This window comes from Myxocyprinus asiaticus, chromosome 1 (assembly GCF_019703515.2).
Source record: "Myxocyprinus asiaticus isolate MX2 ecotype Aquarium Trade chromosome 1, UBuf_Myxa_2, whole genome shotgun sequence".
NCBI classification, from domain to species: domain Eukaryota; kingdom Metazoa; phylum Chordata; class Actinopteri; order Cypriniformes; family Catostomidae; genus Myxocyprinus; species Myxocyprinus asiaticus.
The window spans coordinates 12,078,151-12,105,919 of NC_059344.1; the positions used below are offsets into that span (position 1 = coordinate 12,078,151).

Sequence of the window (27,769 nt, forward strand, 5' to 3'; positions counted from 1 at the left end):
AAACTACATTGTGTTAATGTTTGACACATTTAAACATTGCCTACCTTAAAAACAAGTGAAGTTTGATCAGTGGTAAAACATCAGTTTCCTCGTACCTGAATAAACGGCTCCTTTCCAGAATAAAATGAAATATGCAGAAAATCACAGTATTACAGTTCTTGTATAGTGACAGGGCAGAAAGTTTTGAAGAAGCTAGAACAGAGGACACCGGCGGCAGTTTATGAAAGATGCTGTACCCTGCGGGCTTCCATCGTGCTGCACACATCACATTTTAGTTTAAAACAGATTTAGCGCTTATAACTTTCTTCTTCCCAAAAATTCTAAACTATTATGTATTTTTTGTACTTTGTAATTGTGGTGAAAAATAATCGTAGCATAAGTTGAATACTTCATTTTTAATCAACTCAAGTAAAAGTACTATTATTTATTAATACTTTAAAAAAGTAGAAAAATGTGAAAAATGTACTCAAGTACTGTAACGAGAGTAGTTGTAATTTGTTACTTTCCACCTCTGACCATGATTAATTGTCATGGAGTAGAGAAAGAGAGAGACAGCTGGATCACATTGAGTCAAGGAGCATTTAAAGACCCATGAAATGCTTAACGTTTCCTTTCCTGTGTTGGGTTGTTGAAACAGGATATTTGGGCAGGACAAAGGGCTCAAACATTATATCAACCTGATCACACGAGAAGTCAACATGTTTGGCTTACCATTTATCAAGCACTGAAGCTTTGCTTGGTGCAGACCAATTTAGAATCATGTAAAAACAATGTAACAGTCACAAAGTCCTTTTTGCAGACAGTGTGGTTAATAAAATATGCATTCCTGTTGACTGTATAACATCATTTACAAAAACAACTCACTTTTGGTGTTGCACATTTAATCCCGGAGCTCATACGTGCCACTGGGGGCAGTGGTTTGAATTTTGGTAGGCACAGACTGAGAGTAGCTCAAGAACTTTTGACCTTTACTGAACTTTATTGACGCCAAATAATGAACCATGATTTGCTACTTGCTGATCAGTTGTAGGTGATTTAAAAAAAGACATTCTCATATGTTGACTGAACAAAAATGTTTGTAGAGCAAGATGAGTCATCAAATATTTTTGGTCCGGTTTTCCTTAAGAGAAATCTGTCACTAAACAGCTGTGGCAGTTGGTATTTCAGTGCAGAAACCTGCATCTTTTTAATCACTAACCACCCACAATCTAGTTTAAGCAGATGCAATCAGCGCTGAAATAGCGCTGCGTCTTCAGTTTTTAAATTAAGTCATTATTATTTCTTTTCCTCGCAAACATGCCTCCTTTCCATATAAATCAGGCTTATTATAGATTGTGCTTCATTTACATAAATTGCTCGGCACAGTTTATATTACGCTATTACCATCAGATGAAAGCAGATGGTAAAATTGATGTTATTTAAATGAGATTTTTGTGTACATTTTTTATCGAACATATCAGCGGTAATTCATCAAATAATGATCAAGTGATAGAGAGGAGCATTATAACCTGATATATATCCAGATGCAAATTTAAAAAATTTCAACCTGTATGTTTTTAAACACATATGCCATCTACAAGTTAATTTTGTCAATGTTTAGGAGTACTCTGGCATATACTGATGATGGGCTCAAAGCAAACATGCATTAGCATAAAAGACACAAATCTCTCATTTTGATTCTATGGTGTCTTTAAATATATATATATATTTTTTTTACATGAATAAGTTAAATTAGATTGTGAAGGAAAAGCAGACAGTGCCATCATACATTGGTACTCATCACATCGAGAATGCCAAGAGTGTGCAAAGCTTTCTTTTTTGGTCACTACAGGTACATAATTCCCATACTTCCTTTTGTGTTATTTCATAGTTTTAATGGCTTGACTATTACTCTAATTATTATTGGAAAATTATGAAAAGAAACAATAAGGAATGAGTTGGTGTGTCCTACTCACAGACACACCTTTTTAAAACTTTTAACTGGTAGTATAATTGTATGAGACATGTACATATAACTTATCATTCAGTAGATATTTATCTGCAACCAGTTTCAATTTTAATATCTATTTTCCAGCACAGATGAAGTCCTGACTGGTGCACTAGTAATAATCTTTCAATTCACGGGGTTGAAAAAACGCAACTGGCTCCAGCTCGAATTCCCCAATACTATGATTGTCTGACAGGCAATTAAGCTCCTGCCTGGTCAAGGGACCAGAGTGATTTGTGCTATTGTGCTGGAGTTGTGAAGCTCTGGGCCTATAGGTGCTGATGCTGAACTCTAGTGGACTATAGCAGTGCCTCTTTTTATTGATATGAATTTTTACAAAAACAAATATTGATAAAATAAGTGAAGATAGACAAAATGAAGCATTGTTAAATGTGAGCAAGAGCTTTTTTCTTCAAGCCTCTTATTAATTCTTTTAAACCCATATAAATAAATATATCTTATTTATGATGTTTAATGTGAGCAAGAGCTTTTTTATATAAGGCTATAGTAATATTACTTATGTAGAAATAATAAAATAACAAACTAAATTCAACTTTTGCTAAATAAAACTTAAATCTTAAAAAAAAAATATATATATATATATATATATAAAATATAAAATGTTATAAACTCGAAAGAAAAAATTATGATAAAATAAATAAATGAAATGTGTGTACAATTATCACTTGTTTTTGTTGTTGTATTGGATTATTAGACTGATGGTCATCTTGGCTCTCTATTTTCCTTAAAGTTACCAGCCACATTTTGTCCAGCGCTCAATAAATCTGTCAAGACAAGGGAGCACAAATCCTTACCCCTCTTGTTTTTGAGGTGGCACTATCTACAGATCAGCCCCCAATACAGCAGGAGTCCCGAGTCTAGTTCGCACTTTGAATGTGTCTCATTTTAAGACCCTGTTGAACATTTACAATCAATGGCTCAAAAGTAAGCCATTTACTTCCCTTGTAAGGGTGATGTTCTAGACTTAGCGTAGTCAATAAAACAAGTGTGTGTGGGCATAATATACTCTCTGCACTTCACTAAATCTGCCGCACCCCCCCAGCATAAGCATGTTTTACATGCCAGTCTGCCGATAGATCCTTTATGAGCATAAATTATCATACAATCTGTTGATTAATGGAGTCTGAGAGAAGAGGAAAAAATCATAGTTGATAAAAAAAAATTAAAAATAAAATAAAAAGATGTTCTAGTCTGTGGAAGTTCTGGAATCCTGTAGAATGGAATGAGAAATGCTGATGTTAACCAGGAAAGTTCTGCAGTATGTGATTCAGTGAATAGGTTTAGCAAGCAAATCTCTCCCAGATGAAAGTTTCATTCCTCAAAATGTGCTCTTTCATAGTTCTTAATTATTATTATGTTATTATTAATTATTATGGATAATAAGGATTACATTTGTTGCAGATGTTTGTCCTAAAATTCCTTTGAAGAAATAAAAAACAAAACAAATGAGACCAATTGAGTCTTTTTCTTAGGAGAAATCTGAGAAGCAGGAGACGAGCTAAAGTCTCCAATCTCATTTGCTTTCTGTTTAATCTGGTTGCTGTCTAGGAGAAACATTTGAGATATTTAAGAGATCTCATTTATGATTTTTCTCTCTTATGGGCTGGCGTGAATCCATTGGGAGAGAAAAGGAAAATGATCCAGAATGAACCAGAGCCAGAAGGGGACAAAAAAAAATAAAATAAAGAAAGAATAATTCAGGAGAGCAGGAACAGTCTGAGGGAAGAATGAGTCATTCCACTGAGACCTGAAGACTTGTTGGACAGGACTTTGTGTATGGGTATATGTGAGGTTGAAAGAGTTCCCAGTAGTCCATCCAGCATGTGCTCTTTTCTTACTTTTGTTTTAACTTTTGCCTGCTTTTTCTTCAATATTTATGTTGGCTTGACAAAGACCCAAGACCAAATCTCCTCTTAGAGCTTTCATGTCATGCCCACTAAACTCAGCAAAGTGATTCAGCCTATTCTGACTTAGGGCTAATTTTTACTTACTGGGTGAAAAGGCTTCAAGGCTATGTCCACATTAATCTGGATACATTTGAAAATGCTCTCCGTCCACACTGTTTTCCAAAAGTTGCTTGTGAAACGTATGAAAACGCTTAAATCCCCTTACTGTGCATGCCATAAATCATCGTTCCATATACAGTCTGAAAAGCAATTGCCCTGGTGTTCCATCGCCAGACAGCAATTCCGAGTAAACTTCCCGTCCCCTTTGAAGGAATGCAATGGAAAGGATGCACAAAGTAACAAAGTAATCTTTAACAATGCTATCAAACTGGAAAGCAGGCACAACAATGCCACAACATGGACCGCCATCTTGATTGTTTTGGGTTGAATGGATCACATGACTGCGTCACATGACAACAAATACGTCATTGTTTTCAGATATCTTAGTTTTCCCTGTCCAAACTACAATGCGAAGACGACGTTTTAAAATGTATTCACTTACAGCATTTTCGAAAAGCTCAGTTTTCGGTGACAAAAACGCCATCTCAGTGTGGACAGAGGACCAAAACATCGAGAAAAAAATTAGTTTTCAAACAAAAACGTATTAGTCTGGACGTGGCCTTTGTTTGCCTAAACAATATGATGAAATGCACTGACATTTTTGATCTGCTTAGGTGTTTGTTTGGGGATATTTCTCCTGTTCACTCACATCCCTGAAATTCTTGACCTACTGTAGGAGGATTTGGCTAGTTGAAGAGCATTTATGATTGGTTAAAACTAATCGTGGGTGTGGTTTGGATGTGACATTCTTTGTTTATTTTAAATTTTAAAAACAATCTGTATGTCTGTCTGTCTGTCCTTCACACTTCAAGGCTTTTTAAACTTTTGTTACACTTACAGGTGAGGCTTTGTCAAGCCAAAATTCAAAGCTTGTTTTGATGATCTTTCCTTTTCTAGATTAAAGGGGTTCTTCCTCCCACCTGCATCTTTACATATTTTGCTCAATTTTCCTTTCTTTGAATATTTGTTTCCAACAAATATTTCGTGTTTTGTAACAGAGAGGGCAAGATGGTCGTGCTGACTCTCGCAATTGGATTGGCCGAGCAAGATGACTTTGCCAACCTTCCAGACTTACAGGAGGCACCACCGAGCAAGGAAACGCCTCCGGCTGACAAACGGTAACAACTTGTCTAAGGAGCCATTCACACCAAACACATTTGTTTTTTTTAATAGTTTTTTATGTAAACAGTTTTGTAAGAATGTGTTTGGTCTGAACGGCCCCTAATTTAAACATTTTTGAAAGACCTCATGAAACTGATGTGCTAGTGTACATATACTGTATATTGCAGATATACCCTTTTTGAAAATAGCAGTCATTCTCTTCCGGGTTAATGGGACGAACATTTTCTGCTCAGGAGCGTATACAGATTTTTGTTCAATGAAATACTCTCTGAGAGTCCCCCTTATACCACCTGTTGTTCATCAAACCATTCAATAAGGTCTTTAAATGGAGAATCAGCAGTCAAAGTAAGGAGTTTCAAAATGATACAGCTCAATGAGAGAGGAATTGCCTGCTGTAGTGTGTGTGTGTGTGTGTGTGTGTGTGTGTGTGTGTGTGTGTGTGTGTGTGTTTGTGTCTATTTTATGTTTTACAGTAAACTATTACAAACTAACATACTCTGTCTACAGAGTATTTGAAGAGCTTTTAGCCTTCAAATAGCACCACTGGTGCCATCAGTCCACAGAATGTGGAGATGACCAAATCAACAGTTAGTCAATCGTAAGTTCTGAAGTACAAGGTCTGTTCTTTGCTAATTAAGCTCTCAATCCACCCAAACTCATCACAAAATCGATGGTTGCCCTTGTGTAGCTTAGCCTGTTATCAATCACTGTGCCAGTGAGTTGTAGCAGTGACTTTATCCCCCTGCTAGCCTTAACGTCTGATCTTAGCATTTAACAAGTTAAGTGTTATAAAGTGCAAAATAATGGCAAAAACAAATGTGGCTTTCATGCAATTGCGTTTCTTTATTTTTTAAAATTTTTTATTACTTCAGCATTTACCATGTTTAGTGTTGTAAAGTGCAAAATAAAGATGAAAACAAATAAGGTTTTCCTTCTTTTTTAGATACGCGACGAGCGACATGGTACTCTATTTCTTGAATGGTTTCTATTTCTGCGAAGTCGCGCCGGGCAGCCCAGTCAACAAATGGGTCTAAACTCTTTCTCATAACTTTATACTAAAGCCGGCGTCTTACTATCTGGTTCAGAACAACTTGACTTTGGCCGAGGGTCACACATCTACCGAATGGTGTGCTTTGAGGTCTCGCTCTCTTCAGACAGAGGTCTGTCTCACACACACACAAACACACAAACCGGCAGGCTCCCTCTGATTTTCTCTCCGTTTACCTGTCACATTTAGAGCAATACCAACAGGAGTACTGCATGAACACAAACAATGGTCACAGACTGAATTAGGATGCAATTTATAAAGTAACTTTAAAATAACTTTACTGTGTGATTGTGTATTTTTCCCCTCTGGGCTTGCTGTAGAAAGCGTATGCTTATCTTCAGTGAGAAAATGAGTTACGTTAAACAAACTGTTCCTTTTGACTGTTCTGATTTCTGTTTTTATTGTCATTTATCATCATTTTAGTGAATATCACGGTGTCACGTCTAGTGTGGCAGACAGATTGCTTGTCGCAGAAATCTTCTTGCGTCGCGTCTGGTTAGGACAATGTGTGACGTTCAAAGCGTTTAGTGTTATTAGGTGCAAAATTGATTTTTTTGGTGAGCATTACAATAATACTAATTCACACTGGTTAATCTTAATGTAAGTTTTTCTTATTCTTGTGTATTATCTTTTATTTATTCTTGTTTCTATGAAAGGGCATAGCCAGAAAATTACTGTTGAGTGGGCCTCAATAAAAATGGATGTGCCATGTTTTCGCCCATTTTTTTTAACCAAATTTTCCTTAAAAACTGAGAAGCAGCACATTCAAACAGAATTTATGCATTTTTTATTTACTATTTTATTAATATATATTTGAAGTCAAAGAATAATCTCTAATATTCTAGGTGGGCCTGGGTCCAATTTGGGTAGGCCTGGGCCCACCCTGTCCCACCCTTGGCTATGCCACTGTTTCTATGTCTGGCTCAGTTTGGCTTGTTTTATTCTTTCTTTCTTTCTCTCTCTCTTTTTTTTTTGCTATCATCACACATTCCCCTTGTTATCCTCTCTCTCTCTCTCCCTTTTTTCTCACTGTGATCTGCGTTTCAGTAAGGTGATGGGGATCACAGTGGGGGTGTGCTCATTATAAGAGAGTGTGTAGTCCTAACTAAAAATACACCCTCCTCCATCTGGCTGAGACGCGTATCATGCACAAACACACACATACATACAGTTCTGGCTTCTGCCTGGAGAATAAGACTTGACTCTTTAAACACACATCAGCCCACACAAATATACACACATCACTTTATAGTCAGACACACATAGGAATTAACTCACACTCTCAGATTCAGACTAGTTGAACTACAGGGTAGATGTGTGCAAGGACAAATTTCCTGCTAGTTTCATTCCTGCTGAATTCATTCCTGCTGAATTTTACCCCATGCCCACTCTGCCCGTATTCTTATTTTTCTATATAATGTTATAAAAGCACCATAAATGCCATTAAGCATTTAATAAATGCTTTAATGAACTAGGTATGTAATAAATGAAATCCAAAAGCACAGATAACTTCTCATGTTTAGGCCTACTTTAAATGACAGATTTGTCATTGTTACTCAGAAGTAAATGTAAACGTTGTAAACTATATTAAACAGTTTAAACAACTATCCATAAACAGCATGTTGTTTGTTGAGGAAGATAAATTGGTCACACTTAACAATAAGGTTGTATTTGATAACATTAGTTAACTACATTAGTTACATTAGTTAAAGAGCACCTATTATGGTTTTTCAAATATTACCTTTCATGTAGTGTGTTATATATCTGTTTGTGAATGTAAAAAAGTCTGCAAAGTTTCAAAAATCAAAGTGCACGAAATATGGAGTTATTGACACCCAAAAGAAAGAACCGATTCTGAACACCTGAAACGAGTCGTTAGTAATTCCAGACTTACTTCCTGCACTAACCTACGTAATTTGGTAACAAAAAACCCGCCTCTGGTCTGTTTACATGTACAGCCAGTGTACGCTGTTAGCCTGTCAAACTACATATAAGCTTACCAATGAGAAACGTCCTGTTCTCGTCGTGCTTGCGATGGTGGTTCGGGTTGATCTTCCGATGTATCACTATCGGACTCGTGCTCAAATTGGTAAGGTAAAACATAAATTTTTTCAGACGGAGCTGAAACTTGGATATGGTAGTGGCCGTTTCCTTTCCGACACACGCTGTAAGCTGTAGACCAATCACAACAGACTGGGACATCTGACCAATCAGAGCAGAGTAGGCTCTCTGAAAGGAGGAGTTTATAATGAATCCTTTAGAATGGATCATTGAAGGAGTCGTTTTTGACACTGGGGGAAAAAAAAGGTAATGCTGCAATTTAAATTACGAGCAAATTAAAGTGTTTTTTGACCTTGGATGCATGTAAATCTATTGTATGAGACCTTTAAATCAAAATTAGGTATGTTTAAAAACCATAATAGGTGCACTTTAAGCATTTTGACCAGTTATCAATCTTGGTAAATGTTAATTTCAACATATAGTAATACATATTTAAAATTACACATTTTAAAAAGATATGTTAACATTAGTTAATGCATTATGAACCAACATGTACTAACAATGAACAATTGTATTTTCATACATTAACATTTACCAAGATTAATAAATGCTGTAAAATCTATGTAGTTCATTGTTAGTTAATGATACCTAATTACTGCTGAAGTTAACAAATGCAACCTAATTGTAAAGTGTTACTAAAGTGTTGATAATTTTAACACTGACCTTTGCTCCAAAAATTCAGCCAGAACTGTTGAACGCTCTTTCTGAAAATGAGCTGACTTATTTTTTTTTTTTTTTTTTTTACTGATTAATTGAAACAAGCAGGTTGAAACAATTAATTTCCAAAAGCGTGTTGGACCTCCTAACAGTACGGGAAACTGAGAACTGTGTTTCACATATGCATTATTAAAAAGAGAATAAAATAACAACTACTCTAAGACTTCCCGCTCTCATGACAGTTCTTAGCAATACTGCTCACTCCTGCCTACAAATGTTACATTTAGTCCAGCGCTGTAACAAATCTAATCCCATCCCATGGGAACCTTGGAGTCTTCCATTTTGCAACACAGCAGTCCTTCCTCATGCAAGAGTGTGTGTTAGAAGCCCACTGCCCTCAGCTATTGTTTTCCACAAAGCTATTAACAACCACAGTCATTTATCCTCGAAGGAAGTTTGCCTCTCAACGGCCTGTCCTTCTGCCTTATGTTGACGTATTAGACTCTTTTAAAGGAAATATAATAACATAAATGTAACACACGGCAGCCTGAGGCAACACAGAGCAAGATTCCAGAGAACCAGTCACCTCTTACATGAGATATCTACGAAGGAGGGTTGGCCCGCATGTCTTGGCGAGCATCAACGGGCCACACCCACTGATTGTTTCCGAAGACTGTGTACAATCACTCTGAAGAATTTCTGTGCCTGGGAATGTCTGCTCTGGGATTTAAATCTTGTCTAAGGCTGCATTGGGACATAAAAGCTCTTTTTCAAGACCAAGCGAGCTGTCTTGCTGTCTACAGTACCTAGGCACTCTATTTGGCTAAAAGTGTGTGAACAATATCATCTAGTTAACTGGTATGGCTATTCCAGTAATTCTAGTGAAAATAAATCTTAATGATAAACCATACAGTGACATTCTAGAGAGTTATGTGCTTCCAACTTTGTTGCAACAGTTTGGGGTGAGCCTTTTCTGTTCCAGCATAACAATGCCCCTGTGCACAAAACCAGGTCCATAAAGAATTGGGTTACTAAGTCTGTTGTGGAAGAACTTGACTGGCCTGCACAAAACCCAGACCTGAGCCCCTATTGAACACCTTTGGGGTGAATTATAACAGCAAGGATGGCCCCATCAACCAACATTAGTGCTTGAGTGATGCTTTCAACATTTCCTTAAAGAAATTATAGGAAGAGCCAATTGCATACCAATTGCAAACCAGTCAATGAGAAGGGAGCGTCTACATACAATATACTGTACCTTCTAAGGCTGTTTTAAAAGTTAGTTCAGTTGCTTGGTCTGATATTATCAAGATTGAACCCCCTTCCACTGCCCCCAGGTCTTTTTTCACATTGTACTTTTGGGTCCGAACTGTGGTACATTTATCAACTAATTCACATCACAGGATGAAAGTTCTGCTGCTGAAATTGGTCTATACTTATTGAAATATGAATCACTGCCCCCAGTGGCTGAAGCTGGAAGTGCTGTAAAACATCTGGGCACGTGTGAGCTCCAGTCTCTGGGTGAAATATCCACATAGTGGTGCTAAATATGAGTTTATACAATGATGTAATACAGTCAACAGTATATATTTTTTTAACTGTACCCCTAACCCAAACCTCAACCCTAAACCTAACCATCAGTGGAGCAAAAAATTAATTTTAGAGCAAAAATACATACTGTGAATCGCATCATCAATGCTTACATGAACGTGATTACTTCTTGGTTTCTATGAGACCAGAACCCAAGAATCAGAGGGTGCTTGAGCCACTAGAGGGAATGTTGACCATGGTTGAAATGATGCAGAAATGTCTGATGGGGAATGGTGCTTGTCAGTAATTCGGCTGAATGAGTAGGGTTCAGGGTAGCAACATGATGATTCTCTTTGTGATCAATGTGAGTACCTCTTCGAGAACTAGCAGCAACTGAGTCAGTTTACTGTTTTTTTTTTTTTTTTTTAAGTATTTGTCCCTTGGGATTTACCCCCAAAACTTTTCAATCACGTCTGTTTGTCTGCCGAAAATACGTTGCAAGATATGTGAAGAATGCAAAGTGCTTTCTGAGACAACCAGCTGCTAGAAATGCATTATATTATAATAACTGTCAATGGGTGCATGCAAAGATGCAGATTATACATCATTAATAGCAGTTAACTTTCGCGAGCTCGGACAGTTTGCGTTCATACCAATTGCAAAACATACAAAAAAGCTCTCTTTCTTTCTTTCTTTCTCTCTCTCTCTCTCTCTCTCTCTCTCTCTCTCTCTCTTTCTCTTTGTGTCTTTCTCTTTTACTGTCTTGCTCTCTGTGGGTAGGGTGCCTGTCAAAGCATCAGACTGTGATCAAAGCTCAACCCTGGCCCTCCGGGGGCTGTCTGGAATGGTCACCATGGAGAGTGTCCTTGCTTTACTAATAACTGCCTTCAATCATTCCACTCAGTGGCCAGGCTACTGTCACTAGGGTAACTATAGGGTCACACCCACCCAGCCCTTGGCCTTTCAGCAGGCACTCATTGACAGGAATATAGAGAGATGATTATATAGCATATAAACTAGAAATCATAAAGTGTGTTATTTTTTGCTGTGTTTTTATTGATCATGGCAGGCTGGATTCAAACCAAATCTTTATAATGTGTCTGGAACATATGCGCTAACCACTAGGCCATGATTCCAACGTAACATGTTAATGTTCAACAAATCAACATGAAATCAAAATCTTCTTCAAAAATGTACTTTCTTAATGCACATTTCATTGGTGTAGGATTCATCTGTGCACATTTTTTATTTATTTTTTTCTCCCCTTTTTCTCCCCAATTTGGAATGCCCAATTCCCAATGCACTCTAAGTCTTTGTGATGGCGTAGTGACTAGCCTCAATCTGGGTGGTGGAGGACAAATCTCAGTTGCCTCCGCGTCTGAGATTGTCAACCTGCGCATCTTATCACATGGCTTGTTGAGCGCATTACTGCGGAGACATAGCGCGTGTGGAGGCTTCACACCTTCTACCGCGGCATCCACACACAACTCACCACGTGCCCCACCGAGAGCGAACCACATTATAGCGACCACGAGGAGGTTACCCCATGTGACTCTACCCTCCCTAGCAACCGGGACAATTTGGTTGCTTTGGAGACCTGGCTGGAGTCATTTAGCACGCCCTGGGATTCGAACTCGCGAACTCCAGGGGTGGTAGTCAGCGTCTTTACTCACTGAGCTACCCAGGCCCCCATCTGTGCACATTTCTAAAAATAGATTTTTTATCAAAATGTGTTACTGTAACTTGCTCCACCTCTAAACTACTTTACTTTTTTGATGATGTCACCAATACCTCATACTTTTTCTACCCCTGCACTTAAGTCACCTGCATCCATTCTGGTAACACCTGCTTTTCAAAATCCAGTCAATTCCAGATGTAATTTTAAAGCGTGACCTTGTGCATCAGTGTCCCAATGTTTAGTGGATCAGCTTCCTTGCAAGTCTTCGAATTTGCTTTCACTATATACGGATTCACTAAAAAGGGGACTAGGGAACGAGATGAGACAACTTAGGTCAAAGGAAACACCCGAGACACTAACTTGACTCCTCTGAGAATAAAAACGAGATGAGCAGTATTTAACATTCTCTCTCAGATGGTGTCTCAACCTGCTCCCCTGATACCTGAGCTCTTCATCAAAGCACTTGTACTGTCTGTGTTAAAATAATCATGTTCCTTTACACTCACACTCCTTCCTTCTCTTATCCCCCACACTCCCAAGCCCAGTTTGAAATGAATCACAATGAAAAAGCACCCCGAAGCCTCTCCATTGACTGGCTTCACTGCCCAGGAGCCCCACCAAATCAATCTGTTTCAAAAACAAGCCATACATCAGCATAACGCCCCAGCCGTATCGCTCGCTGGTGGACGCACAATATGTGAAATGCATCTGTATCAATATCCTCCCGCCACAGCTCAATTATTTCTTTCCATTATATTATCCTGTGTGAGCCACTTATGACTATGATTATAATACAAGAAAGCACATTTGGGAGATGTGTGCTAATGAGAGGATGAAGCGATATAACATTTATGGATTGTTGGTGTTGAATAGCAAAGACCAACCTCCTCTGAAAAGCAATGTAACATGATGAAGTCAGTACTAGCAATGCCCCCCGCAGAGTGTTCATATATTTGCCACTTATGGAGTTTATTAGTTATTTGTGTGTTCTCAAATGCAGTGTACATGATTGGTATCTCTTGTACGCATATAGTGATATGATCTGCTGTGATCTGATACAAATCTACAGTGATGTGATTGACAAATACATTGTGACTGCATAATGTATAGCATTGGTTGCTTTCTTATGTCTTATGTCATATGGATCACACACAAATAAGGCAGAATTGATAAATTATGATTAAATGAAAAGTCTATTTGAAGTTTAAATTAGGATTTTGGAGGTGGGGCAACCCAAAAATCTGGTGCTGATTTTGGTGTCCTAGGCAAGATATAAAATTACCTCAAATCTATTCCTCCTCATTAAAAAAAAAAAAAAAAAAAAAAAAAAAAAAAAAAGCATAATTGTTTATGTTGAAATGAGGGCTGTGAATCTATTTAATTTGTAATTTTAATAGATTTTAGTTCACCAATCTGTCCGAGGTAGATTTGAGAGGTGTTCTCACAGAACGCATTTTTGCATTCTGTCTGTACACAAAGGCGTACCATAGGCATTGATTTAGGTAGGGACATGTCACTACCAACTTTAAGAAAATAAAAAATGTCCAAACCAACATTTGGACAATTTTAACACTTATAAAATACATTAACTTTATAATATGTTTTTATTTCATTTAAATGACTATTAAAAGTTCTCAGTATCATTATTCATGTGTAAATTTCATCTTCTGAAGCGGCGCATAATGGTGATGTCACATGACACCTGTTACTTTTCTTGCCGCTGTTCAAGATGCACCAATTACAGTTGTTTGTTATTACTGTATAAAATAATATTCCATTTGTATCTTAGGTCCAATCCTTTAAACTAATAGATTTACAAGCTTGAACAAGCTTGCAACATGTCCCTACCAACTTTCAAACCAAACCTACGCCACTGCGTGAGACAGGTGCTTTTGGTGCATCGCACTGTGGTTACATTGCATTTCACTGGTTTTCAGCATCTCTAGCCATAAACTGCAAGTTTTTATGATTCTGTTTTAAAGTTAAAGCTAAAAAAAAATAAAAAAAAATAAAAAAAATAAAATAAAAAACACGTCCTGAGACTCCTGGACTCTTTGAACAGCTGTCAAGTTTTTGTCTGTACATCTAGCATTCCGCTTATTGCCCCCTACTGACTGAGACTTGCAAAAAGTGCAAGATGTCACTTCAAACTTGAATTGCTCCATGGGTACGAACATTCCAATCCTTATTATGGTGGTGTAATTAGTTGTGTTAATGTATTTCATGCATTATTGTTTATAGAATTAATCATACTGAATTAGTTTAAACCCTTTTGTGATATACTATATACAAATTGCTAGAAAAGAAACAATAAAAAACCAAATTAATCAAAATATGTGCAAATTTTGGATTAATTGTGCAAAAATGTACAATATTGCCAAAACCTATGTGGCACGTGTTATTCCAGTGGTATGATTCTTGCTTTTGATGCAAGCAGTCCCAGGGTCAAAACCTGTCTGCGTAAACAACTTTTAATAAACCAAGCAAAATTACTACTGCATATTTGTAGATATATATCATACATGTGAAAATGTCATTGCATTTTAGTTCTGATTTCACTGCATGGGCAGTAGAGCGAAGTGGAGTGCATGCCATTGAGCAAGTACACTCACTAAATAGAGATGGGATGTGTGTTCTGGATCACCCAACAACTAGACTGGAGCAAACTGCCAATGATTCATCCATTCATCCATTTTCAATACTCACTTATCCTGTGTAGGGTAGCAGGGGTTGCTGGAGCCTATGGCAGCTATCTCGGGCCGAAGTCATTCTGGCCCAATTTAGCCCCTGCCCATTTGGCACTTACCCTGCCACTTTCTGTGTTTATTTTATGCATGTCCATCTAGTATAAAGTGTCATCAGTTGACCTAATGATATACGGAGGAGGCATGTTCCTTTAGACAAGTGTGGCGGTGCTCTTATTATGCAAGTAGGAAAGGAATCATTGTAACCAGCAGCTTGGGCTGCACTAGTCTCAGGCTCAGCCAGCTTCTCATGGACCGCCCACAGAGTGTCTTCTGATGGCTGATTTATTGCGATGAATCTTAGCCTCCGACAGAGTTCTGTCTGTCAGAATTTTTGGACCACATTCCTACAGGGTGACTGCTCCTACGATGGCCATCTAATGAAGAACCAATAAAAGCACAGCAATTGAATGTAATCAACATGACAACTAAGACAAACCATAGCAAAATACAGAATTCCCGGTGAAGTATGTCTACTTTCTGAAGAGAGATCCACTAATCAGAGAAGTTGCTGTTACCCTGATAGTAGAAATAAAAGCCCAAGCGAGTGCAAGCGCAAGTGTTCAGCAGGCTTAACTCGCCAATTATTGGTCTTTGAGACTACAGCAGGGCTGCCCGGTTTAGCTGTAGTCTGTGTCTTTGGAGAGAAGTGAGGGAGAAAAAAAGAACTTTCCTTTTCAAGATTGTCCCTGAACTGGGCCTTGACTGCATCTTGACATAATGGATTTGAAGTGTGTTAAGGTGTGTGTTGTTTTCCCAGCTTGGTGTTCCAGTCATGTGCTTTTTATTTGTCTGCTGACCATGGTGCTGAAAGCATTGTAGTGGACACACACTGATTGGTACACATGAGACTGTGTACAAGTGATGATTCCTGGATATTGAGCCTTGGTTGAGCAAATTGCAGGCGAAATTTATCTTAAGGGTATTATGACACATATTTTCATTATGTTCAGATCTCATCTAAGCAGTTTAAGATAGTGATAATATTAAGTTCTCATAGTTTCAGTTCAGGTAGGGGTGGTCTGGGACAAAAAATATTATCTTCTCTGAACCTGTTCCAGCTCATCACAACTCAAAGCATGCAATCCACCACTATATGTATCACACATGCATGTAGTACAGATCAGTGCCGGTTGTTCTATCTAGTTCGGGCACTTTTGTCACTGTGGACTTCTACAAAGTAAACTCTCATTTAAACATTTGTCACACTATCACACTATATATATATATATATATATATATATATATATATATATATATATATATATATATATATATATATAAAACATAAAAAAATTTCAATTCCATCACTGTCACTTCCACCACGGAAATCTATTGAACACAAAACAGAATATGAGATGCAGTAGAAACTTTCAGAAAAAATGCCAAAAATGACGCAAATCTCCTGTGATGCAAGTACATACGGTACACTGTTGAACATTGTTAGTAGGAAATATATATATATATATATATATAACAACAAGGCGTTTCCGTCCACAGAACTGCCACTCACTGGATCTTTTTTGTTTTTTGCACCATTCTGAGTAAATTCTAGAGACTTTCAGGAGATCAGGAAAATTCCAGGAGATCAGCAGTTTCAGAAATACTCAAACCAGCCCATCTGGCACCAACAATCATGCCACAGTCCAAATCACTGAGATCAAATTTTCCCCCCATTCTGATGGTTGATGTGAACACTAACTGAAGCTCCTGACCCGTATCTGCATGATTATATGCACTGCTGCCACATGATTGGCTGATTAGATAATCGCATGGATGATTGTTGGTGCCAGACGGGCTGGTCTGAGTATTTCTGTAACTGCTGATCTCCTGGGATTTTCACACACAACAGTCTCTAGAATTTACTCAGAATGGTGCCAAAAACAAAAAACATCCAGTAAGCGACTGTAACACTTAGGATATTTGCTCTAGCAGCCACTAACTGGATGGAACATGGAACATGGATGTAATGGTTTGTTCTGTGGTTGTGTTTTGAGTTCTTTATGTTTATTTATGTATTTTCGAGTTTTTATTAAAAAGCTTACACATAGATCCTCCTCTCGCCTCGTTACTGCAAACATTACAGAAGAACTGATCAAGACTATGGATCTAGTGGCTTTTCAACTGGTTGCTCCCAAATAAGGAGAGAGGACCAACGAGCAATATACCGAGCAGTTCTGCGGTCTCGCCCAAGTTCTCAACTGGGGAGATATTGAACTCAAGGACTGCTATTAGTTTGGACTTAATGAGCCTGGGAAATCTTGTCTGCCAGGAGGCAGATGTGAGCTTTTTTGGTGTACTTCATTGACTATGCTTTGAAGCTCACATTCTCCCTCTATACTGTGGGTTATGGTAGTAATCCCATGACGCTGCCAGCACCCATGTCTGCCACGGTCAACGAGCTAGCACCCACGCTTACCCTGGTCAATGAGCAAGTGCCCACGCCTGCCAGAGTCAACGAGCCAGCGCCCACGCCTGCCACGGTCAATGAGCCAGCGCCCATGCCTGCCACGGTCAACAAGCTAGCACCCACGCCTGCCAGGGTCAACGAGCCAGCACCCATGCCTTCCATGTTCAATGAGTCAGTTCCTGAAGCCTCGTCCGTCCCAGAGCCAGCGCCTGAAGCCTCATCCATCCCAGAGTCAGCGCCTGAGCCTCGACCGTCCCAGAGCTAGTGTCTGAAGCCTCGGCCATCCCAGTGCTAGCATCCTTGGCCATGGAGGCCATTCCCACAGCAGTGCTCCCAGCCATCCAGAAGAAGAGGAGGAGAAGGACTCCTGCTGTCCAGCTGTTCCCCTGCCACACACTGCCTGCACTCATGGCCACAGAGGCCATTCCCCTGCCACTGCCTGCACTCACGGACATGGAGGCCGTTCCCCAGTCACTGCCAGCGCTCCCGGCCATGGTGGCCATTCCCCAGTCACTGCCAATGCTCCCGGCCATAGAGGCCATTCTCCAGTTGCTGCCAGCTCTTCCAGCCATGGAGGCCGTTCCCCAGTTGCTGCCAGTGCTCCCGTCGAGTTCACTGAGGCTGTCTAGTTCCACGAGCCTGTCCAGTTCCCTGAGGCTGTCGACGAGCCTGTTCAGTTCCCTGAGGTTGTCAACGAGCCTGTTCAGTTTCCTGTGGCTGTCCAGTTCCCTGAATCTGTCCAGTTCCCTGAGCCTGTCCAGTTCCCTGAGGCTGTCGACGAGCCTGTCCAGTTTCCTGAGGCTGTCGACGAGCCTTTCCAGTTCCCTGAGTCTGTCCAGTTCCCTGAGGCTGTCGGATTTACTTGCTGAGGGAGGGCTCTGTAGCACTTGGGACATTTGCCCTAGCAGCAATTAGAGGTCGCTAGTAGGACTAAGACTTTTAGTTTGAAATTTTGTTTTGGGTTTTGGTTGTATCTCTGTTCTCTGTGTTGACTGCACGGGAAGCATGGCTTCCCCTAAAGAAATGTGGCAATGACTATTTTAATAAATGTATAAATAATCTACATAAATTACATATTACTCTTTGCACATTTCAATATTTTAGAGAATAAAAGTGTCAAATATGATCAAATATTACTATTGCGCTGTTTGTTCGTAGTAGTAGCGCAGTATGCCTTATGCCATAGAGGACGTGTGGCCTCTAGCGTGCTATAAAAGCCATGCTTCAATGGAAGTCTACAGCAGGTGCCTGTACCATTAGATTATAAATGAGTAAAGATCGATGTTCATTGGATGAGAGGGCCTAAACACATTATTTGTGATCCCACCTGGACACCATGGTTTTCTATGGAACTTCAGTGGGAGCTTCATGAGCTCTATTTGCATTGGATCTGCATCTGATTGCCAATTGGACACTGGGCTTTCAATCAACTGAATTCTCATTATGATTAGTCAAGGTCTCAAATGGGGGAACTTTGCAACAAAAGGCCAATAATTGAAACGGTGATGTACGTGATTGACAGTATACAGTATGAAATGTAAGCACCGCTGTTGAGCTCATAGAGTTTAGTAGTGTCTCGGAGATACACGTGCAGATTTATGTATTTTGCCAACACATGTTTATTTCAGCTTTCATAATGGTTGTTGCAAAACAGTTTTTAGCTTTGTTATTTTCTTTAAGAAATTTCACTGTTTGTGGCCTGGGTAGCTCAGCAAGTAAAGACGCTGACTACCACACCTGGAGTCACAAGTTCAAATCCAGGGCGTGCTGAGTGACTCCAGTCAGGCTTCCTAAGCAACCAATTTGCCCGGTTGCTAGGGTGGGTAATGTCATGTTGGGTTAACCTCCTTGAGGTCGCCATAATGTGGTTCTCGCTCTCGGTGGGGCGCATGGTGAGTTGTGCGTGGATGCCACGGAGAATAGCATGAGCCTCCACATGCACTAAGTCTCCGCAGTAACACGCTCAACAAGCCACGTGATAAGATGCGCGGATTGACTGTCTCAGACGTGGAGGCAACTGAGATTCGTCCTCCGCTGCCCGGATTGAGGCGAGTCACTATGTCACCACGAGGACCTAGAGCGCATTGGGAATTGGGTATACCAAATTGGGGAGAATAAAAATTATAATTAAATAAATAATTCACTATTTGAGTAGTAGTTTGAGCAGCTTTTGGGAGCAACATGTCAGGGACAAAAACAATGCTCTGTACTTCCCCACTCTTGAAAAACAATAGCCACCATTGCTATGGCCAGTCCATCCCTGAGCTCAGGAGATATTTTATGTGGACACTTTGGTCGGCTTCAGCAATACAATCAGTCATTTCGAAGGTTAATGATGGTGAAATATCAGGCTTACAGGGGATCAGACATGGATTTCAGGAAGACTGCCCACACATATCCAGTCTGCCCCTCACCGGTAATCTACCTCACCTCTGTCCTCTTCATTGTTGCCAGATTCACCGCTGTGTGTCATTTCTAAGGAGAAGAATCATGCTGATATGGACAGCTTAAGTCACTGTCAAACACACACACATTTCACTATTTCCCTCTTGCATTCACACACACACATGCACAGATAGCTATGGAAGCGCTCAGCCAGAGAGGCAGGGCCGAGCCAGCTCAACATCGCCCTCCTAGTGACATGGAAATAACGAGCGGCCATGCATGACAGTATATGGCTTAGCGAGCTAGTGCCGGAAGACATGCGAGTGCAGAGGAAATAAATACAGCTTCAACACTCTCCCGTATGTTTGGAGACAGGGTTCAGGGTGGAAGACAGGCTAATGTGTGCTAGGTCATATGGTTCAGCGCTCCAGTGTGCGCCACATATGTGTCTGACAGGCCATCGGCAGTTCTTTTATGTAGGATGATGGTCTAGTGCACTGGATTGTATCTGATTAGGATATACTGTGGGTTCTGTTACTTTATTCACTGCTTTAGTGTTTTAGATCAGCGGTTCTCAGCTGGTGGGTGGCAACCTATAAATGAGTCACAGGTCTGTTCTGATCAAGTCAGCAGAAAGCAGTAAATATTCAAATGAAACGTATGAAACTAATCATGCATTGTTAGGCTGCGTTTCCATTCAGTATCTCTGGTATTTTACCACAAATGCGTCACTTGGTGAAGCTAGCCAAATTAGACTAGTACTAGCACAGACAGGATGCTTGACCCTAAAACCTTAAATAAAACTATGCAAGATAAAGTAATGCTTTGTTTGTTTGCAACTAGGATAAATTTGTTTTGTGCTTTGAAATATTGGCTGCTGAAAGCATGAAACAATTGAAACTGAACAAACAACCAAAATTGTCAATTTTCCTATTTCCATTTTATGTCATGTTAATAATTTTGTATATTGCTGAATGATACTTATACTGTTAATGTAATTTGAAAAAATAATAATAATAATTTGTATATACTTCTGTATAATGAACCATCATCATTGTGTGCTAGTAAAGAAATTCTGTTCTGTTCTTGAACCGCTAGAGAAAACCTGTCAAGTACATGTCCCGGTCAATTTAACCCCAAAATCAAAAGAACAAAATAACAAATTATATTTTTCTTTACAAATGTGAAGCCTGTATTTAGTACCATTTAAAAAAAAAAAAAAAAGTGTATTTGCGATTCACCAAAGATCTCTACAGTCAAAATACGGTATATACAGAATTTTTTGTGTAGCAAAATTGCGTGATCAGTTTTTTTTTACTGCATTTAATTTGCAACTTATCACACTGACAATATTCATTTAAAATGTTTTTATTGAGAATGTACAGTAGCAGGCATGAGACCTGCTAAGCACAAAAAAGCAGGAAAATGCATCGAGCAAAGTAGGGGATAGCAAACAATTAATTGTTAGTTCATGACACCTAATGTTAACAAATAGTATAGTTGATCAGTACAAAACCACCCAAACAGAGCGCAGAAGTTAAGAAATCTACAGACAACATTTGAGAAGGGATCATTTTGACAGGCTTCACAATTTGGATTGTAATATGATAAACATTGGATCATCTCCAGAAATGATTTAGCAGAGATGCCACTTCTATTAAAATTAATGGGAGAAATTGGAACGCTCAACCAAGGAGTTCTGAGTGCCCAACGGTCAACTGATGTAGAAAGGAAGTCCCGCCTTACAGTTAAAAGAGCCAATGACCTTTTAGATAGACATCACCTGTCAATCAACACATTAGCACATTCATGTCATGCACATTAGCTATACAAGCCATTAAAATTGTGTTTTTTGCGTAATATGAGGTAAAGAATCACAATTTATGATTCTAATATTGTCAGATTTTAATGCTGATTTGAAATATGTTCTTTGATCGTAATCTTGACCAACCGTTTTTGAGATTTTGGTCTTTCTCCATTCAAGTAGGTAGGAGCTGCACTGGCATGACTGGAAATAGCCTCCTGTGAGCATTCCAAAGATGGCCGACAGTGGACTGACTTGCTAGAAAGACATTGATCATCTCATAATGATGCTGTCATCTCAGTGTTTTCCCACACATGGCCGCTAGATGGCGCCATTAGTTTGTGCAGTACTAATGCCTCGGTTACATACACTATATTGCCAAAAGTATTCGCTCACCCATCCAAATAATTGAATTCAGGTGTTCCAATCTCTTCCATGGCCACAGGTGTATAAAATGAAGCACCTAGGTATGCAGACTGCTTCTACAAACATTTGTGAAAGAATGGGCCGCTCTCAGGATTCCACGAATTCCAGCATGGTACTGTGATAGGATGCCACCTGTGCAACAAGTCCAGTTGTGAAATTTCCTCACTACTAAATATTCCACAGTCAACTGTCAGTGCTATTATAACAAGTGGAAGTGACTGGGAATGACAGCAACTCAGCCACGAAGCGGTAGGCCACGTAAAATGACAGAGCGGGGTCAGCGGATGCTGAGGCGCATAGTGCGCAGAGGTCGCCAACTTTCTGCAGAGTCAATCGCTACAGACCTCCAAAGTTCATGTGGCCTTCAGATTAGCTCAAGAACAGTGCGTAGAGAGCTTCATGGAATGGGTTTCCATGGCCGAGCAGCTGCATCCAAGCCATACATCACCAAGTGCAATGCAAAGCGTCGGATGCAATGGTGTAAAGCACGCCGCCACTGGACTCTAGAGCAGTGGAGACACGTTCTCTGGAGTGACGAATCACGCTTCTCCATCTGGCAATCTGATGGACGAGTCTGGGTTTGGTGGTTGCCAGGAGAACAGTACTTGTCTGACTGCATTGTGCCAACTGTGAAGTTTGGTGGAGGGGGGATTATGGTGTGGGGTTGTTTTTCAGGAGCTGGGCTTGGACCCTTAGTTCCAGTGAAAGGAACTCGGAATGCTTCAGCATACCAAGAGATTTTGGACAATTCCATGCTCCCAACTTTGTGGGAACAGTTTGGGGATGGCCCCTTCCTGTTCCAACATGACTGCGCACCAGTGCACAAAGCAAGGTCCATAAAGACATGGATGAGCGAGTTTGGTGTGGAAGAACTTGACTGGCCTGCACAGAGTCCTGACCAAAATCTGAAAGGCAGATGAGTGAATACTTTTGGCAATATAGTATATGTAACCTTGGTTCCCTGAGACGAGGGGAATGAGACATTGCGTCACTAAGCTGACGCATATGGGGAGCGTCCTTCTACACGACCATATTGAAACCTCTCTACAATAACGCCACTTCTTATATTGGCGATGCGCTCTTTGTCCCTCAGTCAGCAAATTCTTGTTTGCATGCCCGCTTTTATAGTGGACAGCTTCGCACCTAAAAGGCTCAAACACCATTCCTCAGAATTTTCTGAATGAGGGAACAAGTGCGCATCACTCGCACCTCAAAAAAGAGTCTTGTAGTGCGGCCAGCTTACGCAATGTCTCGTTCCCCTTGTATCAGGGAACCGAGGTTACATACATAACCGAGACATTCCCTTATGACTCAGTACACTTGACATTGCGTCACTAAATTGACACATATGGGGAACAGAGTCCCATCACGCAGCACTACACGACATAACCTTTCAGGGAGGAAACATGATGCCACAGTCCCGCAGGACAGTGACCAACATGAGTATGCTGCAATTGAATGACCCTCATGGTCAGCCAGGAGGAGAACACTCAGAATACACACTACTGGTCAAAAGTTTTGAAACACTTGACTGAAATGTTTCTCATGATTTTAAAAATCTTTTGATCTGAAGGCATATGCTTAAATGTTTGAAATTAGTTTTGTAGACAAAAATATAATTGTGCCACCATATTAATTTATTTCATTAAAAACTAAAATTTAATTAAAAACAAAAAAGTTTTGAAATGGATGACTTGGACCAAATAATAAATAAAAGCAGCCAATAAGTGCCCAACATAGATGGGAACTCCTTCAGTACTGTTTAAAAAGCATCCCAGTGTGATACCTCAAGAAGTTGGTTGAGAAAATGTCTGCAAATTCTAGGCAAAGGGTGACTACTATGAAGATGCTAAAATATAACACAGTTTTGATTTATTTGGGATTTTGTTTAGTCACAACATAATTGCCATAGTTCCATTTATGTTATTCCATAGTTTTGATGCTTTACTATTATTCTAAAATGTGAAAAAAAAAAAATAGAATAAAGAATGTGTAAGTGTTTCAAAACTTTTGACCAGTAGTGTATATATTAATTATGGTCATATAGTGTGGATTAACCCCTTCATGAACCCAGCAGGAAAGGAAGTTTATTTATTATGAAGTGCCTGTAACTTTGGGAACACAATGGTCCGAATGCAGGCAGTTGTGTAAAGTGACAGGAAACCTGTACTTAAAAAGAGGGGCATGAGTATATATTTGGCCAATAAAATAGCAAGCGCTCTATACAGAGAGGACTTGTTTTGAGAGAGACGTTATGTCTAGATTGTAAAACCTTGTGAATATGTTTTGAGAAACCTGCTGCAAAACATATGCCTTGTGAGGACATATAGCACACAAAGAGTTGGTCAGACAGTCTGAACTAGCATGTGCGCTCAATGTATGTGTGTAGCGCTCGCAAAGGGCATAACAAATGCAAGGAATGTTCCTCATCCGAATTAAATGGAGGAGGGAAAAAGTCTTGAAGGTGAACCACCTGCGCTTTGAAGGGTGTGGTTATAACCTTAGGCACATAGCCTTTTCTGGGTTTGACAGTGGTTTAGAAAGACCCAGACCAAAGAGAAAACAAACGCAATTCAACATAGTCCAGAGGCTCAAAGGGAGTGCCCCGCGAGCACTTTTAGGACCAAGTTAGGTCCCAAGTCTGTAATATGGTGTTCATAACCGACCGAGCCAATTCTGGCTCGTCTGCTGTGCTCCATTCAAAGGCCACACGTGTAGGCTTCACAGCTGTGGCTGGGGATGCCAAACTGTGCTTTGTGTTTGAGAAGAAGTTCTTTCTTCAGCGGTATTTCCCATGGAGGCCCGTCCAGTATTTCTACCATATCCAGAAACCAGGACTGATTGAGCCAGTTTGGCGCACTTAACAGAACTGTTTCCATGTCCACTCTGACTTTGCTGATGACAGAATAAAGGAGTCGCACTGGGGGAAACACATACTTGTGTTTCACCTGCCATACGTGGGCCAGCATGTGATGGTGACATATATATGCCACTACTGTTGTGTTGTCCAAATGAATCAGAATGTGGTGATGGTAAAGCCCACCATCCTTCTCCAGAATGAGGAAATAATGGCTGTAAATCCCGCTGTGTGTGTCGCAGTCTGTGCACGCAACACCGACACATCCTGTGGTCGGACCACAGATCGTGCTGGATCTTTGTAAACACCAGCTCTGACACGCCCGTGAGGACTTGCCACGCATTCGCGCAGCGGGACAGCAGGCATATTAATTCATATGAAACAACCTCTATTGCATTCTTTGCGAGAAGATTGTGTATTTTGGCTTGTAACACCAGCACGTCTTCGGACGGAACCGTGGAAGACAGAACACTGTTGAAACGGGGTGGCAGATGTGCAAATTGGATCGTATAACCATGTTTGATCGTTTTAGCACCCAATCGGAATGCCAGTAAGAGCTCGCCACGTGTCCACGTAATGGGATAGAGGGCAATTTAGTATGTTCATAACATGATATAATGCACCACTCACCACTGGGAAGCGGTTGTGCATAATGTGTGGGCTCTGAAGTGGGAAAAGCACTTTATTGAAAAAGTGTGAGCTTCTCGTGCATGTGCAATGAGCACTGTACTCTTTTTGAAATCATTGTATGTTCGTTACAAGATATAATGTGCTGCTCACCATTGGGAAGCGGTTGTGCATAATGTGTGGGCTTTGAAGTGGGAAAGCCCATATTGAAAAAGTGTGAACGTCTCGTGCAAGCGCTGTACTTTTTTGCAATCTTTGTATGTTCATACATGATATAATGTGCCGCTCACCATTGGGAAGTGGTTGTACATAATGTGCAAAGATTATTGCATGTGATTAATGTGAGACACAGAAAACAACATATTGAACAACATTTTGAACAACAATATTCCTTTCCCGACAAACAGCAGTGGGGAAGAGGGGAACAGCATTGTGTCAGGAGTGCTTTTGCTGCGCCAAGGGGTGGGGGGGGGCTTGAGCTGAGGCGGCTGCCTTCATTTGGGCCACAGCTTGTGTGGTTTTACCAGCAGCTTGGCGGCGACATTTGGCAGCACTGAGACAGCTGGTGTGGGGTTTTTAGCTCAGCATTGACCCAAGACAGAGCAGGAGCTAGCCGGTTGTGATGAAGTACTGCTCCGTTTTGGCATAAAATGTCTCATAGCCTGTGAGTGTTGCTGAGTCATGACATAGTGCTCAGCAAATCTATCCACAGAGCCTCCAAAAAGGCTGGCTGGAGACACCGGAGCATCAAATAGAGCAGCTTTTCCCACGTCACGCATTTCCATGAGGGTCAGCCAGATGTGACGATCCAAAAACACCAGGTTGCTCATTGACTTGCCAAGGCCTGTGCAGTGACTTTCGTGGCTCACAGTGCTAAGTCTGTAGCGATGCGGAGCTCTTTGAACGTCTCTGGATCGTAGCCTTTCTCGTCCATTTGCTTGTGGAGCTTAGCTTGGAAAACTTGTACCATCATCATGTGGAGTGCTGAACCAGTTTGGCCTGCTGCTGAGTATGCTTTTCCAGCCAGTGTGGACATTAGTTAGTTCCACGCCCTGCTACACACCGGGCAAAGATGTGCCGCTACCGCCTCTTTCAGGGGGGTAGTTGGGCATAACTTTTGTCTTCCCCATGGTCCACTTTATTGAGAAGAGTGGAATCACTGTGCACCAGGATTTTTTCAGTTCGTTATGAACTTTCGGGAAGAGCGGGGCAGATCTGCGGAACGTGGTCGCTTGGCGGCATCCGGACTACACAAACCATTCATCAAGGTAAGCTTTTTCAGGTTTCTCTGGGGATTACTCAAGACTGAGCTCTTCGACCACCCTTGAAAGGATGCAAAGCATCTCCTTTTCAGTGGTGCTTGCACACTCCTTGCCCTCGCTAGTGGAAGGGGCAACAGCGTCATCCACTGACCATTCGCCAGATGCAGCGAGAGACATAACAACATCATCCCCAGCATCAGAACCGCCGAACGCGATGAGGCGGCGCACTCCTACAGAGGGCTGAAGCGCCATCACACACATACTGTATCAGCACAGACACAGTACATGGAGATTGAGGGGCAAATTCTGAAAGAAGAAAATTCTGAGGAATTGTGTTAACGCACCCTCTTTTATAGCGAACAGCTTTGCGCCTAAAGGGCGGGGCTCAAACACCATAGCAAACACCATAGCCAATATTAGAATTGCCGTTATTGTAGAGAGGTTTCAACTAGGACGTGTAGAAGGACACTCCCCATATGGATCAGCTTAGTGACACAATGTCAAGTGTACTGAGTTGTAAGAGAACTGAAGCTGTCAACGCAGGCTGTTTTAATGTGAATATGGCATGCATCATGCTACATCATGATTTCAATCTTAGTTAATTCCATAATGCTCCATTAAAGGATATCATACCATTGTCTTAGAGGTCAACGTTTGCAGTTTTTAAAGAGTTTTGGATGGGTTTTCCTCTCAGCATGTGCTTACATGTAAGTGCTGTTTTTTTACAATTGTCACGCTGGTTTTTACACATTAATGTGAAAGTGGCAATGAATAAAAATGTAATATCACATGTTCTTATCAGTGCCGACCTCTCTTCATTGCGTGGCTAGTATTATTTCTGCATTTAATGCTGCCTTCACGTGCTATCGGAATTATCGTAAATATGAGTTTCCCACTCGGAAGCTGCACATGAATGATGTAATTACGACTGGGAAACTCAGAGATAATTTTGATACCCGAGTTTCCAAGATGGGAGGAGTCCTAAACTTTCAACATGGTGGAGGAGATTACAGTTTCTGTTTTGCATGACAGGTCTTGATCATTTTTCTAAATATTAAAATTCCATTACTGTGAGCAAGCTAACTGTGTAATATGTATTTTGGTGTCAAAATAAAAGTTCCTCAAGAAGTATGTATGAATGAAC

General features: G+C 40.4%; 1 protein-coding gene across 1 annotated transcript in view; it reads left to right on the forward strand.

Annotated features, from left to right (window-relative positions):
* Positions 1–27,769, forward strand: part of LOC127445583 (synaptotagmin-7-like) — a 213,897-nt gene that overhangs the window by 140,321 nt on the left and 45,807 nt on the right. Inside the window, exon 6 of the mRNA XM_051705738.1 lies at positions 5,013–5,132. Within this exon, the coding sequence (XP_051561698.1) occupies positions 5,013–5,132 (120 nt within the window). The remainder of the gene's footprint in view (positions 1–5,012; positions 5,133–27,769) is intronic.